Source organism: Dysidea avara, chromosome 7 (genome assembly GCF_963678975.1).
Source record: "Dysidea avara chromosome 7, odDysAvar1.4, whole genome shotgun sequence".
Classification (NCBI taxonomy): Eukaryota; Metazoa; Porifera; class Demospongiae; order Dictyoceratida; family Dysideidae; genus Dysidea; species Dysidea avara.
The window spans coordinates 8,092,876-8,114,293 of NC_089278.1; the positions used below are offsets into that span (position 1 = coordinate 8,092,876).

Genomic DNA, 21,418 nt, shown 5'->3' on the forward strand with positions numbered 1-21,418 from the left:
TGATGGTGTGGGCAGGATAAAATCCAAGGGATGATAGTGTCTTGTTTGTCTCTCTACAGATTGATAATATGGGGGAATTGATAGGGATATGTCTTGATGGAGGATTTTGTGGAGCAGTTGCAGTCTAGATATCTTTCGTCGTGTCCGTAGTGTAGGCCAGGATAGTTGATTTAATATTTGTGTCACGGAGCTAGTTCTGTTGTAATCACTGATGATCCACCTGGCTGCTCTACGCTGGATTTTTTCCAATTTGTCTACATCAACATTATAACAGGGGTCCCAAACAACTGAGGCAAACTCCATTTGGGGTCTTACCATGGTAAGATATGCTTGTGCTTTTACTTCTCTTGAACAATCACTCAGATTACGCTTTATAAAATTTAAAGTATTAGATGCTTTCTTAGCTATGTTTGATATGTGTGACGACCATGACAATGTCTTATTCAACATGATCCCCAGGTAGAGATGCTGGTCAGTTTCTTTTAGGAAAGAATTATTAAGTGTATAGTGATGAACTATTGGTGTTAGGGATCTGCTACATCGAATTAGTGCACATTTTGTAACATTTAGTCTAAGCTACCATATTTTGACCCAATGTGAGATTTGATCTAGGTCTTGTTGGAGAATGATGGTGTCTTCTGGAGAGTTAATAACTCTGTACAAAAGACAGTCGTCTGCAAATATTCGTAAAGGCGACTTTATGTTGGTGGTGATGTCATTTATGTACAACAGGAACATAAGAGGACCGAGGACTGTGCCCTGAGGGACACCAGATGTTACAGCTACTGAGCTAGATGTTATACCATCAAGAAGGATTTGCTGGGTGCGGTTGGAAAGCCATGCCTTAATCCAGTTATAAGTGTCATTCTGAATTCCATAAAAATGAAGTTTGGTAAGGAGTCGTTGCTGGGGAACAGTATCGAAAGCTTTAGCAAAGTCGAGAAGGATTACATCAACTTGCTTCCGGTGATCGAGGGCATATGATATGTCTTCTGTTAGTGTTCTAGTAACTGGGTGACACAGGAATGATTTGCTCGGAACCCATGTTGATTCTCTATGAGAATATTGTTGTTGTTTAAGTGATTCATGATGTTGTGATATATGATGTGCTCAAGGACTTTGGAGCAAATAGATGTCAGAGAGATGGGCCTATAGTTAGAAGCATCATCACATCTTCCTTTTTTGTGAACTGGACATATGTTAGCTGTAAGCGAGTATTTAGGTAAAATACCTGTTGTGAATGATTTGGTGAATATCACTTTTAGCACTGGAGAGATTTCTTCAGCACAGTTTTTAAGAATATAGGGAGGAATACGATCAGGACCACTTGCTTTATTTACTTGAAGATTACAGAGTGCTTGCTGTTTTCCATTTAAGGAGAATGTGATATCAGACATGATGGGAAATGAATTTCCAGTATCAGAAGATGTGGCCATTGTTGGAATATTGTTGATATCTTCATGAGTAAAAACTGACTTAAACTGTTTGTTGAGTGCTTCAGCCTTGCTTAAGGTATCTGTGTGGGGAGACCCATCAATCATGATTGTGGAGATTGCATTAGTGTCTTTTCTTTTCGCTTTTATATACTTCCAGAATTGTCTTTTGTTCCCACCAAAGGAGTTGTCAAATAGTCTAATTATTGTGGGCATCTTTTAACTTTACATTAATCAAATTCTTCATTCTTTTATAAGCATTCCAGTCATCTTGCCTATTATTCTTCTTAGCAGCGTTATATAGACGTTTCCTAGTTTTCATATCCTTTTTAATCTCATGGTTAATCCAAGGTAGACTCTTGTTAGATCGAACTGTTCTATGTGGTACATGTATGTCTATGCATTCATGAATAGCGTCTTTAAATTCCGACCACATTGTATCAACGGATTTGGAAGTTGAGTCACTTTGTAGGTAATAGTTCGCAAAATCCTGTAGGTCCCTTTTAATATTGGTGAGATCACATCTATGGTATAATGCTACCTTGTGTGGAGACTTGTGTATGGCTGATTTATGTGTTACTGAGAGTTGAAACTGAATAGCATCATGATCAGAGATTCCTGGAACTACATTTAAATTATGAATATTGTTATTGTTAGATAAGACCAAGTCTAATATGTTGTTCTGGCGGGTGGGTTCAGTGACATACTGCTCTAAACTAGCATCATTCATTGTCTCAAGAAATACATTATTAAGTTCACTGCCATAAGTTGGATTAGGGTTTAGTAGACCATAACCATCTGACCACACAATACTAGGAAAATTAAAGTAGCCCATAAGTAAAATTGATGGTATGTTGAGTGACTTTTCTACTAATTTGTTTAGAGATATCTGAAGTTGTAAAATAGGATTTAAATTGTTGTCAGGTGAACGATAATATGAACAAACATAGATAGGTTGTGTATTAGGAATTGATACCTTAGCCCAAACTAACTCTGCATTAGTATTTAGTTCACATTCTTCTGAAACATTAAATTGCCTTTTCACAGCAATGAAGACCCCCCAGCTCCCTCAACCCGATCCTTTCTTATTACAATGTACAAATCAGGAAAAATTTCTGAGGAGTAATAGGACTGGTTAAGGTGGGATTCACAGCCACAGATGATGTCTGGGTTGGATTCGTCAATCAGTGCTAGAAGGCAAGCCTTCTTACTTGAGCTTCTGAGGCTGCAACAGTTTAAACTAAGACACTTAAGATTATTACATTGAGTTTTAGTGGGTATTGAGACACGTTGACTAATGGAATTGTAATTGTTGTCATTATTGTTAGGTGAATGCTGGTCTTGAGATGCATTTAGTATGACATTATTATCAAGTGAGATATTTTGTTGATCTAGGTGAAAATTTTCATTATCAAAACTATCATTACCTAATCTATACTCTAGTCAATTTTGAGCATCTGAGTTTGCTTGGAGTGGAGGGTTGTAGTTGGTTCTAGCAAACTCCGAGCCCTTGACACTGCCATATAGTTGATTGTCAACAAACAAGGCTTTGTTTCTCAGTTTGATTCGTTTTCTTTCTGCTCCCTTCTGGATCAATGACCAGCGCTCTTTAAGAAGAACAGTGTAGTGTTCGTTCACCACGTGTTAAAGATTAGTACGCCATTTTATGATCACGAGATACAACAGCATGCGTACAGCTATGCGATTACATAATATTACATCATATGCGTATACAATCACGTATACCTACTACAGCAATACTACAAACAGATTCTTGAGCTCTTTCCTCAGGTGATAGGTCAGGTTTGATACGGATATACAAATACAAAAAGAAGTGAAATCTAATCAAAAGCAGCCAAGCTGTAAAAAAAGGAGTGCGGCCCTTGAAAAGGCTATGGTGAAAAAAGATGTGAAATCCAAGGAGGCGGCCAAGAAATGGCTGTGATGGTAGGTTAATGGTAAAAATTTTAATAACGACAATTCAGGTGAATTTTGTGCCAATTGACCAAGCGGCACCAAATTCACCTGAATTGTCGTTATTAAAATTTTTACCATTAACCTACCATCACAGCCATTTCTTGGCCGCCACCTTGGATTTCACATCTTTTTTTCAAGGGCCGCACTCCTTTTTTTACAGCTTGGCTGTTTTTTGATTAGATAAATAGTTTAAGTTTGGCCGCCTTTCCTGTATAGAACATTTTCAACACGTGATCTACATTACGGAACTTCAAATATCGCCTAAACGTCCGCCATACTGGTGGACCAAGCATTGGTATAGCGGTTCGTTCAGTATAGTGTGTTTACAGTATTCTTCTGGCAGTGGAGAGAAGTCATGGTTGCTGTGGAAGAGAATTGCATCTTTGGCAGTGCTTTAGAGGCTAGGAGGGTGATTAATAAACACGAAAGCCGCCGGGACTGAGCTGAAAGAAGCCGGCCGTTCTTAATAAAGAATCTCGAGGGAATTTCTCGTGTAAACACCCGTTTCTTGGTATCCCTGACAAGAGTGATCATCGAGGGGTCCTTCACTTCCAGAAATGTCGTCGATGACCATAGAAATTTGGCAATTTTTATTAGAAATGTAGAAATTTTTGTTGGGAATTCAGAAATATTAACTGAACTGAATTTTAAATAAATAAATCCATACGATTAAAATTTTTATAATGTTTGGCATTGAATTTTGATTATTTCATTAGTGTAAGTTATATTGCATGGATTTATATGTGTATATACACGAGGCCAGATGCAAGGAAGAGGGGTCACTATCAATAGAAGACGTATAGCACCATCTAGATTATACGCACTAGCATTTGTCCGTAATCTGCTTCGTAAATTTGTTGTATACTTTCGAGCTGATTCGATTCCCACGGTGCAAAGGCCACAGTGTAAGTCGTTTAGGTGTGTCCGTGGATTACTGATTTATATAAGTATTCTTTTCTGCCGAGAACAATTATTGATTGGAATAACTTGAAAATTGACAACATTAACACAATTAACCTTGACACTTTTAAGAACATTATAGATAAGCTAAACAATTTGTGATTTGTAATGCACATTAGCGTGTTGCCCCTGGTGGGCTTTGCTAATTAATAATAATAATATACTGGTGAGTGTTTTATTCAAATTCCTACCTCACCCCAACCATGATAGAGTCACGACGGCTTACCAGACCTCTAGTGAACCGTTCGGCTCGGCTTGACTCGAACCCGTACAGTAGCCTAAGGCACGGAATATACTACAACTCAAGCTACAACTTCGTAGCACCCAAGAATTTCCAAGCCAGAAATTCGGAAATTTGGTAGAAATTTATCCAGAAATTAGAAATTTGGTTGGCAAATCAGTTTCCATATTTCGAAATTTCGTAGCTAGATGGATTTTGTATGTGAAGGACCCCCCGGTGATCATTCTAGTGTGTAGTGGTTCAATGTCAAAGTACTGGGATGGGTAAGGCTGTTCAACATTTCCGCGTAAGGGGGGCACTAGCTATAGCTACGTTTGTTATACTGCAGCTGTTCAGCGCAACAACCTTGTTGGCCTTCTCTGCACCATCTCTATATAGTTTGTAAATATTTTGTTCATGGTATGGAGACCAGCCTGTATACAGGAATGGGATGAACACATGTATTATAACAGCAGTTAACTGCTAAAAAGCAGACATTTTGTATGTTAGCTACGAAGTTTGTTATGAATCTGAGGAATATTCAAGGAGTTATGAGCATTTATTCACGTAAAAAAGATCAAACTTCTGTCATGGCTACAGGGTAAACCGAGTACAGAAATAACTTAAAATTGGTGTGTAGATAGAGGTTGATCATCGTAGCAGTGCCTTTTGATAGTTTGAATAGCAATAGAGTTAGAGTGACAAAGTTATAAAGCAAAAACCAAGCAAGTGTAAAATCGCAGGATCGAGATACTCTAATAGAGCAGTCACCTCGGGGTAAAAAAGGTGTGCAAAAATGTCGAGAAAAAAAAAACTTACCAGAGTTCGAACCAGGGACCTCCATACCTATCACCTGCATCCTTAACCACTGAACCACTGCTACCTTGGCTGATCACCTCACTTAATTTCTGCTTTATAAATGAAATTTCTAGTTGAAACCTGCTTATAATCAAACGTTTGTAATTTCATAGATCTACCATAGAAGTACTAGATTGTTCTAGAACATTCTATGTATGTTCTATTAGAAGTCCTCAAAAATGTGCACTCTATTAGAGTATTACAATAATATTATCAAATATTGAATTAAATCATGCAATGAAATACATTTATTAGTCTGTCTTCAATAATCATCATTGTATCTACATAGAAAAGAAGAAATGTGAGTAAAAACAAACCTCAAAGTCAGCCATAGGTTGGTTTTGGGGCTTTATAAAGTACAAAAAGATGTGAAATCCACACAAAAACAGCCAAGCTGTGAAAAAATGGTGTGGCTGTAAAAAGCTTGGGTGAAAAGAGTTGTGAAATCAAAGGTGGCAGCCAAGAAATGGCTGCAATGGTGTTAATGCTTTAAAAATGACTGTGTGCATTGTTAAAATTTATTAGCATTAACATCATCGCAGCCATTTCTTGGCCGCCACCTTTGATTTCACAACTCTTTCCACCCAGGCTTTTTAAGGCCACACCAAATATGCCTATTGCAAATGGAAGGCATTCTTTTGAAACATTCTTTGGATTGATCAATGAGGTAGCATTTGCTAACAAAGCTTTTTAATCAGTAAACTTCCCTAATTTCATTGACTTAGCGGTACATTTAGGCAAACACCCTGATCTGCCACATTTTATTTTATAAGCTCATCCTAACTGCATAATTGCTTCCATCCTCCACTGCACAGAAGCTATTGTAAAAGTACTATTTTTAGTAACTTTAGTGATAGAAATTCTCAAGATTTTTTCATTAATAATTGAAGGGGCCAGCGGCAAAAGGGGACTGAAAATTTAGGTGACCATGTAGTGGGCATTAAAAAGATTTTGAGGACATTATATTCAATTATTGTAATATTTTCTAAAAGTTAATTTAAGACTCATGAGCTTTTAAACTTCTGTTGTTTACTTAGTGACAATGTTATTCACATTGTTAAAACAAGCCATTCTAGTGGAAAATTTAAAATGACACATGTCCCCTTTTTCCACTGACCCTCTCAATTTAACAGTTAATGTATGCAATTGGTACATATGCTGTTCAGTGGCTAGCTATACCCAGGCATTTGCCCAGGAATCAGCTCACCTTGCCTGGGGTTCAGAAAATCTTCTGGCACGACAGCCACGCATGAAAATACACCGTTCACAATTAATTTTATTAATTACAATTCTATTCACTACTGTGCTTTATTTATTTATTATTATTGATTAGCAAAACCCATTGGGTAAATCGCTAATGTACAAAAACAAAATTTTAGTGTCTATGCATTTTGCAAACAGTTCTTGAAAGTAAGTAAGTCTATATTGTCAAGATCTTCCATATCTAAATTGTTCCAGTCTGGTATTGATCTTGGTAAGAAAGAGTTACTATATCGATTTGTTCTGGCATACAACTGTAATAGCTTCAAGGGATGGTTTGCCCTGGTACTTGTTGCAGGAGATAACACTGGCAGATACTGATTTGGAACATAAATTAATTTGTTTACAAACTTAAACAACAGCATCAGACGTGCCTGTTTCCTACGATCTTCCAGTGTTGGCCATTTTAATTCCACTAACATTTCAGTTATACTGTCCCTATGATTCCTTCTCCAAGGTCTATTTAACACGAAACGTGCAGCACGATGTTGTATCATCTCTAACTTGTGAATGAGTGATTGTTGATGTGGATCCCAGATAGAAGAGCAGTATTCAATAGATGGCAAGACAATCTGTTTATATGCATGTTCTTTTAAGTGAGGTGGACAATGGTGGAGAGTTCTTCGCAAAAATCCCAGTAGACGATTAGCTTTATTGCACACTGAAGTTATGTGAGGGGTCCATGACAACTTGTTATCTAAAAGTACTCCCAAATAGTGATGTCTCTCAACAACTTCTAAGGGGATTTTGTACATTGTATAGGAGAACTCACTAGCAGAATGTAGTGTAGATATCTGCATGATGCAACATTTTGAAACATTAAATTCCATTTGCCAAATATCAGCCCATGATGATAATGTGTCAAGATCACTTTGGAGTATCTTATGATCTTCGGGTGAGTAGATAGGACGATAAACTAAACAATCATCTGCAAAAAGTCTCAACTGACTGTGGATGTTAGTTACAATATCATTTATATATATCAGAAACAACACTGGACCGAGCACTGATCCTTGTGGTACACCTGATGTTACACTGCAAGGCGAAGACTGCCTACCATCAATGATTACTTTTTGTGTACGATTTGTAAGAAACGATTGTAGCCACTGTAACAATTCACCTCTTATACCATAGAAATTCAGCTTGTGAGCTAGCCTAGCATGGGCAACTTTATCAAAAGCTTTTGCAAAATCTAAGATAGCCACATCAACCTGAACTTTGTTATCAACTGCTCTGGCAAAATCATCAACTGCAAGAAATAGCTGGGCTTCACATGATCGCTTTGATCTAAATCCATATTGTACATCAGTTAATATGTTGTTTGACTCGAGGTGTTTCATTATTTGACTAACTAAAATGTGTTCTAATGTTTTACAGACCAAAGATGTAAGAGACACTGGGCGATAGTTTCTGGGATCAGTCTTATCACCCTTGCTATTGACTGTGGTGAATGCTTGCACTGAGCAAATTCTTGCATGGAAAATAAGCACTGCACATTTAATTAATTCTGACTTCTAATAATAACCCCATAGATTACGAGTTACTATAGTTAAATCTGAATAACGGAGATGTGCCCGCCCAAAAGCAATGGTGCCACATCGAAGTGATGATAGTTTGGAGTTTTTCTGTATACAGACCACGCGAACTGGAAAATGCTAGTTGTTTGGCTACTTGATTTGAGCAGGTAATGCTGAATAATCAGTACCCGAATTTATTGTGATACAACTACAACGAAGGAATGTCAAATGAACAATGTGAGGGAACTGCTGTAGTATGATACTTTGTCTGTAGGACCACTCAGCATGGTGTTGTAGAGCATAGGCGGTGGAAAGGGGGGCTCGGTCTGCTGAGGGGGGCTTAGTCAGAATGATATCCTTCAGTGCTGGTCACTGTAAAGTGTTAATAATAAATATGATGTCGAAATTATCCTTTTTGGAGTGGGGCTGAAAAACGTGATAAAGATCGAGATACTCTAATAGAGCAGTCACTCTAATAAAGCAGTCACAATATTAGAGCAGCGTGTAGCGAGCTATGTAAGGATTTTTATATGGTTTATCAGCTATAAATGCGTAGCTGGTGAGGTGGGCAGCTATTGTCAGCTGGCTGTGACCTTTTTTTTTGGTCTCACCTTACCAAACCAGAGACAATGTAGTGCCTCAGTTCAGTTCCGTCCCTGGTCAGCCCCCCCTCATATCAACTACTTCCTCCACCACTGTTGTAGAGTTGGCAGCTAGTTACAGGGAATGGTGCCCCTACTGAATAGATGAACTGGTGTCGTGATGGTTTTGTGATCCCCACTAGTACAACTCAGTGCAAGAAATCTATTGGTTCAGTAGTGTTGTTCATTACGAGATGAAGCATCCTTATGTGTGGGTTGTGTGGCACGTGATGCTGCAGTCCTACAATCAATACATGCATCGTAGCTAGAGACAAGTATGCTAGTATGCAGCAATTGTTGACTGATAAATAAGCTATTTTTTATGCATACAGATAAGAGGTAACAACTGTATAGCTAGCCATGCCATGCACTTGAAGCAGCAATTTGATGAATGTACATATGAGCCCACACAGGTTGTTCACTGGATTAAATGTACAGGTAATGGGCTTGCCCAGACATCATGCTTGGTCTAGATACGCCCCTGATGCTGTTAAATTTGGCACAACAATTATGAGTCCTATTGTAAACATACTAACAGTTTGAATGAGTAACCAATACAACTGTATTATAAGCCATACAATAGCCATGCATAGGTACTATTTGATTATTGTGCTATATATGGTAATGCTTTGAGGTGAAAGTGTCTATAGTGAATCAGTAAAACATGACAAGATGAGAAATGGAGTTGAAGAATATATACCAAAATATATCTACCATTGATCCGGAAGTGAATCCACTAAAATGGTATATACGTGTGGCACAGGAAAATACTTATGCATGTATATTTGCCAGTAGTTCACTGTAGTACTTCATGGTTAGCCATTACTTACATACAGTAGGTCGCCAAAAGGATTGCATCCTTGTTTGACAGACAAGAGTAGTTGAAATGCATACAGTGAAGCCTTTAACATGTTTGGCTTATTGATTGCAGGTATATAGGTTAAATGGTGGACCCAAGGACCAAGGACCCTATACTTTTTCAGAATAATATTTCTTCACTTCATATACTTTCTTTACCTTGTACTAGCTAGATCTGCTGGCAGTGGTGATTCTAGACCTTGGGGGGCCAAGTATGGCACAGCATGACTATTGTTGCATGGCTGTAATATAAAGTAGAATTTCAGGGTGGTCTGGGGGTACAACCCCCAGAAGCTGCAGGACTTGTGCAATTTGAAGGCTTGAAAACAGCCTAAAATTTAAGCTAAAAACATGAAACTGCTAAGCCAATCTATATCACAACTTTCCCCAAGATTTATTTTTCAGCAGAGGGGGGCCATGCCCTCCCCTCCTTAGAATTATCTACGTTCATATCTCATGTTAGTTGTTCTGCCAGATATAACTATAGCAATGATTGATCATGAAACATTCTCTCTTGTTGTAAATACTCTGTGTAATTGTGAACTAACACTTCAGTCACACCTTATTTTCATCACGTTGCATGTTTGTCTTACTCGTTAACTTTAGCATTGCATGTTTGTCTTACTCATTAAGAGCATTGAACATAATTCAAACACTCATGAATGGACCACCAATAAAGTGAATCATAACCTTAAGACTTATAGTACAATAGGTCAATAGTGTCACATAACAAACCTAAAAAGAGAACTGAAAAATAATGTATACACAGTGCACACATGCAATACATCTGTATTATGAGTTTTCACAACAACTGCATAGCTTATTACAAAACTCAAAATTTATGCATTTAGTTCACAAAAAAAGCATGCTAGATATTTTTCATGACAGCATAATCATGGCAATCATCAAGGTTGTCAATAACATATCCTTTTCCAACTTCTTCAATCAGTTCTGATACTATCTCATTAAAGCAGATCCTTTTCTCAACATCTGCCTCCCAACACTTTAGCATCAATAGGTACCTATTGTGGCAATTGCTTACATCTTAACATGTTATACATATATAGGCTTACTTATAGTTTTAGTAGAAATAGTGTATGCATGCAGTAATAAGTTATAGCTATATCCCATAATGAGGGTGACACTGTAAGGCTTGTGCCAATTATGCTGGCATAATTTTGAGTATAGTAGGCTAGTACAAGCATCAAATATTATTCCAGCATAATAGACAAGATTTTAAATTGTAATGTGTAATGCAACCTCAACTCTGAATAGGTTTGAACCAATTTTACTCCAGCCTATTATGCTCTTCAAAATCAAAATTATGCTTTAGAGTTGGCTGCTTTATTAGAGTATATCAGTCTTTCCTAGCTGCTGTATTAGAGTATCTTGATCTTATTTCCAGTTGATAATAAGCCAAGAAACAATAAAAATTATAATAACATTGTACGTTTTCTTGTTATGAAATTCTCTTATTTATTGGCTTTATAGTGTAATTGCTGAAAGTCTGTAAGACACCTGGTCCCATAGCCTGTTAAAAGATGTTATATAGTAATATTGTGTAGGGTTTTCATGCTTTGCTGTACAGTATTTTGGTGCATCAAGGATAATAACAATGATATCACTCAAGTATAACTAATTTATATCCCAGTGTGCATGTTCCTGTTAAAGTCAAGTTAATGTGCACAAGATTTTATCAAAATTGTGTAGAGTTTTAATTTTGTAACTACTAGAAAGACATTATATACATACAGGTATAAACTATAGAAATGATTGATGCAATGTCCAGGTATGATTTGCCTTTGTCTGGGGTTGGTGGAGTGATGTCATGTGACGTGCAAGGGCGAAGAGACTGAAAAGTAGAGGTAGAACAATGAGCTAAATGTTACCAGAAACGGTTGGTTCTTTACAGTACACTGATCATTGGGACTGATGGCTGGACCAAAAATCAACACAGACAGTTTCTTTTAAACCATTGCAATAGTAGAGTTACTGTGTAAAGGATTAGCCATGTTGTTTTAAGTGTTGTACAGGTGTTTTAAATAACATTTCCATATTTGGCTGCTTGCTCCATTGGTATTTAAGGCTGTTATGATGTCATAAAATACTCTGAGTGGCTTTGCTACAGGATGATAAGTTAGTTATCACTGGTGACAACTATAACTTATCACACAGTAGCAGAGCCACTGTGTCTAGCTGTATGTTAGTTATCATGCACCCAGTTTGACACTCCCACATACTAAGATTTAACTGTAATCATCCACCTAATGAAAACCTTACATATAGGGGAGATTCAGAGGCAGATTTAGGTCTCCCCTCCCTTTCAGAATTTTATAATATAGTGTTGCATACTGTACATACGTATCTAGGCACCTTCAGACATAATTCAAGCAGTTTATGTCTGTATATAATGTCTGTCCTTAACACATATGGGCATAGCACAAGAGGAATATGCATATAAAACCAGGAGGACTAGAGTTTCTCTACTGTTATAGAGATTGAGATACTCTAGTACAGCATTCTTATACTCTAATAAAACAGTCAAGAGTAGTATAAATTACCTACTGAGTTGCCAACTCCATCAACATTCCAATTAATGTGCCAGAAATTTCTCTAGAAATGAAAGGTACGTAAGTATATCCATATGCTGGCACTGTCATCATGCTCTTATGAAAAGACAGAGATACAATTAACCATTCCAGATGTGCCTTACAATAATAACCTAGGCCTTTACATGTTTTTAGCTAAGTAGCATTCACACTAATTGAAATTTCAATTAACAGTGTGCATGGCACTTCACAATTTGCATAAAATTTCAAACTTTTGGGGAGAGGGAGGCATGCCTTAAAAACATGCTTTGCACACTGTGCAGTTTCATGGAATTCTACGTACTATGTATGCTACAGCTAATTGAAGGTAGCTATCAATTTGAATGGTTGCGTTGACAATGTACAGTAGTAGAAATTGCTGCTTTAGTTGTTGAGCTAAGTACATCTTGATATATGCCTCAGTAGAATCCCTTCCTCTATTCTAATTTGAACCAGTCATCGTGTGAGAATCTGAACAACCTGCAGAATGAACCATGACTAGTCTACTTTTTCCAACCCTTTTATAGGTAGTCTAGCTATTTGCTATTGGGCTAGGATACCTTACAAATGATTTCTCTTAGGCTTCAAAACTCGTAGTGTTGCTCAGTAGTAGTAGTAGTAGCAGTAGCAGCTATGTTTTGAATCATGCTCACCTTCTAGAGGCTCAGTGTCTAGCTATATAGCTACCTGGTAATTTAGAAAATAAACACCTGAACTTTGTTTATATTTCCCCTTGATCTCTTCTATGATGTAAATTACCAAAAAAATATTTTTGAAAAAGCATCGAATTTTTGAAAATTTAACCTTTTAAAAATTCCCCATAGCACCTTGTCTTTGAGTGGTATAGCTACCTTTGACTTGTAGAATCCATGAATATTTTAAAAGCCTAAAGGCTAAAGCACCTGCTGTACTTGACTAGAATTAGTGTGTACTGTACATTATGCTACGTAGTAAATCACCTGAGTACACAATATAGTATGAACACTGTATGTAATTGTATTGAATAGCATGCAGCAGGTAATTATAAGTTGTCTGAAGATGTGTTTTGCAAAATTAGCATGCAGGGTCATAACTAAGTATTCACTGGAACTGTGCCAGCCACAATGAGCTGGTTGTGGGTCATTGCTATCAACAAAATCTGTGGTAATTAAGTAAATGAGGCTATTGAATTCACAAGGTACTGAGAGTGTCATTCAATTTCAAAAATCTTTAAAACTTCCCATGCACAATTTATGATCATATAGATATATCCCATTCCACCACGGTCAATTTATCTATAGAAATAAGTACATGCAATCTACGACCTATAATGGCTTGTATAAAACTTTTAGTTGTCCAAACTTCCTACAGTATTTCATCAATATCACAAACACTCCCATTGGCTGTGAGAAATGTATATTGTGTGTAAATTAACTAGCTCAGTATAAAGTATGGATGAATCTTGATTAGGTATAATGAAATCAAAAGATCAAATAATAGCCGAGGGTATATACGTGTAAAAAGCAAGTAAAATAATTATATTGGAAAAGTCCAGATTTTTGTCTATAAAAGAAACATAAGAATATACATTAACATCTTACATGTTATCAGGGCAAAGTGGTGGCTTTGTTGGTCTGTTTCCTTTATCAATAAATTCCAGAATCTCTTCATTAGGAATAGATGGATAGGGAGTGCGACCAAGACTAAACACCTCCCAGCATGTGATCCCATATGACCACTAGGAATGCACAATACAGCACACTAAAACATCATAGCAAATATGTTGTATCCACACCACTCAAGTCCATATTAAATAGTATGGTAGTTCTGTTTAAGTAGGGATTGCCCCTAAAGTGATGCACGCTGCCTAAAATGCTGCTTTTAAAATCATTCTGCTGACATTTTATGCCACAAAAATCACCTTTATGGAATATTATTAGTTTATCTAACATCAAATACAATGCTAAAAACAAGAAAACACTTTCAGGTTGCCAGATATAGAATTGTAAAAAATCACCAAAACTTGAATTTTCACCTCCAGCCTGCCTGACCACATTTGCAAGGCTGGAGGCCAAATGAAGCAGTGCACGGCTACCATTTTACGCCACAATGACAAACTTACCAGTGACATGTGCCTTTTGGGGTTCCAATTAGTGGGTGCCCACTGTGCCTTGTCTTCCCTTATACCTTCAATCAAGCTGGCCGTTACCTTCTAAAACTATATCAAGGCATTACTTTTCCATATTAACACTTTCCTTGAGTAGCATATTTATACAGCGCAAAATTATTTAAAGTGCTTATGCTGGGTAGACAATAGGTTTGAGACCATGCCCATTAACGATCTTGGTTGATTAATAATGATTGAGCACATAGACCACACCTCTAAACAATTTATTTACTTGATCACAATGACCACACCCCTTATTATTATTCTAGTTGTATTTATAATGCTAGCACAGTGAAAATATGAAATAGTGACCACACCACTGAGGCTGACTCAAGATACTTTAATACAGCAGTTACCCTAACAGAACAGTCACATGCGTATAGCTGTATGCTATAACAAAAAAGCTAAACAAACTAGTATATTTAAATATTTAAAAATGAGGTAGGGATCCAAGCAATCAAAAGTAGTGAAACAAGAGATAAATAATGGTATTACAACATATGTGCTCAGTGGGAAATCTCTACCTTGGCTTGAACAAAATAATTATTGTAATATTCCAATGTAGGCATTTTCCCACTGAGCTATGGTGTAATACCATCATTCATCTCTTGTTCACTATTTTTTATCGCTTGAATATTACTTCATGTTTATAATAGTTTTTAAATAAAATATGATACAATGTTTGGGATATATATTCACTTCCCAATTAACACGAAAGTGTACCATTATTTCAAGCCATGAGCATAGTTACCATATAGCCAACCAAAGCAGTTGACTCACTTACAAAGGGACTCTGAGCTTGAATGAGGGAATCAAATATTGCAAATGACCAATATAGTCATAAATTCTAAATGCACTGCCCTTTGCTCTAATACAACAGTAATCATAAGTGTAAGCTATGCTCACTAAATTTTTCTATCTGTTCCCTTGCAAGAATTAGCCAGTTAATGTTAGATTTGGAGTGATGATTGATGGAATCACAGTACTTTCATCTGTCACTATACCATGAGCTACTGTTGATGAAAGATTGATCTCTATACTAAGCTCTCCTTGAGTGTTGTATAGCATTTGGATTGTGTGACAGATGGATTACCATGTTAGCTTTTTGTTTTTAACCAGGCACACGCCCACAGCTGGCCTTCAGCTGGTTGTGGGCGCATGCCTGGTTTACTGAGATTGTTTTCATAAAAGTGTGTGTGTGTACTGAGGATTTCCAAATCTTTGCAACACCTAAGTGCAATGCGCTCATATGCACGTCTATCACATGAAATTTGAAATTCCAATAACATGCCATGAGACAAGTGAAACACTGACACACAAGTTTAAATCTACTAACAAACGACTTGGTTGAATCGCAACCATTGGTAGGTCTACACCATACGTAGCATGAGTAAAAGGCAGGAAGTGACGTACTGTATCACGTTTCTGCTTTGTGTTTTAGATGTGTGTCGCAAAGATTTGGAAATCCTCAGTACAGTGAATTGCAAGACGGTTGTCAGTTACAAATTCTTTCGCTAGTGATATCACGTAAAAAAGAGCCATTAAGATAATTCGTAAAAATTTAAATAGTCTGGCTGCCTATCATTGGTTGGTTTTCATGTGAATCTCACTCAAAATTTTATACAACTGACAACTGACATGCAATCCACTGTACCTACAGTCGATTTCAGGTTGCTTGCGAATGCAATTGAACAATTTGCACATGTGATTTTTGAACGTGATCATGTGAATGCTTACGTACAGTGTTTCAATGTATTGAATAACTACCTTAGTATGCCCCTGGCATCTTAAAAGGTGAATAATGTAAAGGAATTCACCTAATATTAGACGGGTTCACCCCGGACGCGTGATTATACAGAGATGCATTACAATATTTCAATACTTTATACATCTTCACCTAGCTCAAGGTTGCACAAGTTTGCATACCAAGTATCAGCCTCCCGGATTCCTCGTCTCGTCACAGCCGTCTTCCAAAGAATTATCCGATTAATACATATAATTGGAAAAAAAAAACAGTCGATTCACGGACACCCACTGTCCACAAATAAGACTTACATACAAACAACAGTTTTATATTTGTAAGTTGTAGAGTAACTTATCTACTTTCTAAATATCCCCAGTTTATTTAATCAAATCCTTTTAATATGAACTACAAATCAAATAAAATGAGATGTCACTGGAGTAATGATCGCACCATGAATTTAAGTATACAGAAGTATACGATGTTTGTTAAAGTATACGGTACACATTTCCCGTAAACGTATCTCAAACTACGTATACTTAATCAAGTTTCTGTATACGTAAATATTATGGTGCAATTATTACTGCAGTGACATTTCATTTTATTTGATTTGTAATTGTGAATAAAAGGATTTGATTAAATAAACTAGGGACAATTAGAAAGTAGATGGATGAGTTACCCTACCACTTCAAGATGTAAAACTGTTGATTGAATGTAAGTCTAAACTGTAGACAGTGGATGTCCGTGAATTGCCTTTTTTTTCTGATTATACGTATTAATCAGAAATGACTTTGCAGGGCTGCTGCCACCAGACAAAGAAGCCAAGAAAGCTGATGCTTGGTGTCCAAAGTCCCACAGCCTTGAACTATCTAAAGACATATAAGTTGTTCAAAAATTCCTGTTGTAGCTATAGAGTAATTGCATCTGATTTTGGAGTCCGTCTGATAATAGGTGAGTTACTCTAGTTGCGCTTGTGAAAGGAGCTTGGTTGAAAGGAAACAGCTCACACGTTCAAGCAATCACGTGTGCAAATTGTTCAATTGCATTCGCAAGCAACCTGAAATAGACTGTATCTATCTAAGTTTGTGCATATGCACCCATGTGAGCAAAATCGTAAAATAATGGCAAAAGCAGTTTTTACGTAAGATGTAAAAGTGAAATGAAGTCTGTATTAAACTTCTGCACAGGTAAACTTTACTCTGAGGTGGTTTCTTTTCGGCAGTCTGAAATGCGGGTGTGGTGACTCTCCTCAGACTTTGTGAATTACCTTCCCTTCAGCGTTTTACAGGTATTTAACAACTGAAAAACAATGGTGCAGGTCTCGTAGGCTACCAGGAATAGCCTATCCCTAAGGAAGCGTATCTCTTAGGCATACGCGGACGAAAATGAAGAACAGCTTGGAGGCTTTGTCAAGAGAATTTGTGAGAAAAAACATGATAGTCAAACTATAAAACAGTACTTCTGTTTGTAATATGTTGGTAAAAGCTGTTTGTTTAACAAGTGCTTTCATAGCAGTGCATAGCAACGTAATTGAAAAGAATTACAAAAAATTCACGAATTACAAAATATGAGAATTACACACTGTATTATTGCACAACTGGACCTTATCTGCATTGACATCATAACTTAAAATGGCGGCGATGGTGTGGGGACTTTGTACAGAGTTGTATTGGGAGAGATGGTGTTTTGCTACGATAATGTTTATTTACAGCAGCAAGGGGCTAGGTGAGGCATACACACTTACATGTACTTACAAGACAAATGTATGCAGTTTTATGTCTGTATCAAAACTTAAGTCTGGTTTCACCTGGTGCAATTATTTCGCATTGCCACATCATAAAAAAAACAAACCATGTGATTGTTTTGGCTAGGGTCTCGTCTGGTTCTTTGACAGACCCAAGTACCGTGATTTTTTACCATCTAGTTTTGCTTTTTGGTCTGGCTTGGCTTAATCTCAAGTATTTGTCACTTTATTACTGTTGAACCTCAAGTTGGAGGTAACAGAGTGCTGTAATTGGAGTATAGATGGATAGTCGTCCCAGCAAACGTAACGCAGATGAAATAGAATCACCGGACGGGAAAACACAAGGAAGAAAGGAACCTAAACTGACCACAGAAGGTGAGTCTTTCTGTTGACCGGTTTGTCTAGGAGAAGTATTACATCGTGAAGCGTCAGATGACTGTGATGATGATGAATCAATATTTTGCAAAGGAGATTGTGACAGCTGGGTACATAGGCGTTGCATTGGCCTACCCAAGAAGGCATTGATCAATTATAAGACCTCCAACAACCCGTTTATGTGCCCTTCCTGCCGAATTAACAAATATGAACATCTGATTTCTGGCATGAAATCTACCATTGCTTCCTTAGAGAGAAAGTGTCAGAGTTAGAAAAGAAGAATGTCACTCCTACCAATAAACCACCTTTGCACAACCCCACACCAACTACCTCTACCAGTGAAAATCCTAGTATTTCGAACAACAAGCCCTCTACTGCTTCTAATAACAACATACAAGAAGTAGTAGCAACATTTATTAATGAAGAAAAAGAAAAGGCAAAGAGACGTCTGAATTTATTGATCCACAATGTCCCAGAATCTTCATCAGAAGACGGCCTGACTAGAAAAAAATCATGATGTTGATTTTGTAACCAAAATGTGCCAAACTCAGTTCAGTACTAAAGTGGTGATAAATAAAGCCTTCCGCTTAGGGAAGAAAGGTGCAAAACCCAGATTGCTGAAGATTAGTCTATCCTCTGATACTGAAAAGACAACTATCCTTAAAAATAGCACGAAGTTGAGAAGCTCCGATGCATCACCTGTATACAAGAGTATTTTTATAACAACAGACCTCACCCCCAAAGAACAAGAGCACAACAAACAGCTTAGAGCAGAATTGAGAGAATGCAATAGAGGGGGCCGAGCTTTCCAGATAAAAAATGGGAAGATAGTGCGGAGGAAGCAATAGCTACCTTCCGCACTGATAATAATAATACCCCACCCCCTTCAACAACTTATACAGTTACAAATAATTCCCCACCACAAAATTCAACTGAAAATTCTCTTAAATTATTGTCCTTAAATATTCAGAGCATCATGACCAAAAAAGCCTCCTTTGACAACTTACTACATGAACAAAATCCCGACATTATTACAATATCTGAAACCTGGCTTAAACCTGAAGTCTTGTCAAGTGAGGTTTTATCAACAGACTATAACATCTTTAGAAGGGATAGGCCAGATGGATATGGTGGTGTTTTGATTGCCTGCCGTAACTCACTGAATTGTCATCATCTGAATATAAATTTTGATACAGAAGCTATTGCTTGTCAACTCACCCTTGCTAATCAACAGACTCTAATTGTATGTGCCTTCTATAGACCGCCAAATAGACAGCCAGACAGCGTGACAAATCTATGTCACTTTTTCAAAAGTATTGTTGATCGCTACCCTACTTCACCTGTTTGGATTGCTGGAGACCTCAATTTACCAAACATCAACTGGGACACTAATCATATCAGTAACTTCACGTACCCTTCTAGTTTATGTGATACTATTATTGACTTTGTTGAAGAATGTGGGTTTACCCAAACAATCAACTCTGCTACCAGAGGAAACAATATTCTCGATGTATTTTTTTACTAACAGACCATCTCTAGTCAAATCCTGTCACACTGTTCCTGGAATTAGTGACCACGAAGCAGTTGTTATACAATCATTAATCTCTTTTGCTCCTCAGCAACATAGCCCAAGAACCATCTACATCTGGCACAAGGCTGATATGCCATCTATTAGATCCATTATAGAACAATTTAGCTCCAATTTTTTCACCAGATACTCTACATCTACCTCAATTAATACCTTGTGGGAGGAATTTAAATCTCTGTGTTGTATATGTTTATCATATATACCTACAAAGCTTTCCAACACTGGAAATAAGAAACCATGGATTAATTCTCACATCAAACGTCTTTCACGTAAAAAGCAACGCCTATACAACCTAGCAAAATCATCCAGCTGTCCAATTAAATGGCAAACATATAGAAATTTCAAAAAGACAGTCCAGCAAGAAAGCCGTAGAGCATATCACAGTAATAACCAAGCGATTGTGGTCCTATATTAAAAGACAATGGAAGGACAATTTTGGTGTTGCCTCCTTAAGACATAATGACAACATATATAACGACAACCATACTAAAGCACGACTACTGAACAATTATTTTACCTCAGTTTTTACACCGCATTCATCAGAAACTCCTCCAACTATCTCTGACTTACCTTTTCCTGCTATTTCCACCATTTCTGTAGACGCCAACGGAGTTCTCAACTTACTACATGAGTTAGATATCTCTAAAGCACCTGGACCTGACAAAATTCCTGCCCATTTCCTGAAGTTGTGCAGCACTGAAATAGCTCCCATTTTGACACTTATATTTCAAGCATCCATCCATCAATCCAGAGTCCCACCTGATTGGAAGCAAGCGAATATTGTCCCAGTATTCAAAAAGGGAGACCGTACCCTCTGCAGCAACTATAGACCCGTATCATTAACATGCATATGCTCCAAGATCTTAGAACATATAATATATTCACACATTTTCTCCCACCTTTCTCAACACAACATCTTGTGTGATGAGCAACATGGCTTTCGCCATGGTCGATCTTGTGAGACACAACTTCTATTTACTATCAATGACTTTGCTGAATCCTTAAACAACAATGGACAAACTGATGCAATTCTTTTAGATTTCTCTAAGGCCTTCGATAAGGTATCACACCAACATCTTTACCATAAACTACATCATTATGGTATCCGGGGCAACACTTTGGAATGGTTGAAAGATTTTCTTACTGGAAGACGACAACAGGTATTAGTTAATGGTGAGCAAAGTGACGTAAGTCAAGTGACATCAGGAGTTCCACAAGGAACCGTTCTTGCTCCATTATTGTTCTTATGCTTCATAAATGATTTACCAAAAAACATACTATCGACAGTAAGATTATATGCAGATGACGTCATTCTGTACACCCCTATTAACTCAAAAGAAGACTGTTACCAACTTCAGAAAGATCTAACTATTTTGGAAAGATGGGAAAATAAATGGAAAATGGCATTTAATGTTAAGAAATGTGAATTCATCAGAATAACATACAAGAAAAAGCCTATATTTTACCATTACACTTTGTATGACACTGTTGTGCAGGAGGTGACGCACACCA

The 21,418-nt window shown here is 37.2% G+C and overlaps 1 protein-coding gene across 1 annotated transcript in view; it reads right to left on the reverse strand.

Moving 5' to 3' along the window:
* Positions 1-10,448: 10,448 nt before the first annotated feature.
* The window catches only part of LOC136260062 (uncharacterized), a 77,299-nt gene continuing 66,329 nt past the window's right edge, over positions 10,449-21,418 (reverse strand). The window contains exons 16-17 of the mRNA XM_066053668.1: positions 13,893-14,029; positions 10,449-10,746 (exon numbers count right to left, since the gene is read on the reverse strand). Coding sequence (XP_065909740.1) covers positions 10,593-10,746; positions 13,893-14,029 — 291 coding nt within the window. The 3' untranslated portion in view covers positions 10,449-10,592. The remainder of the gene's footprint in view (positions 10,747-13,892; positions 14,030-21,418) is intronic.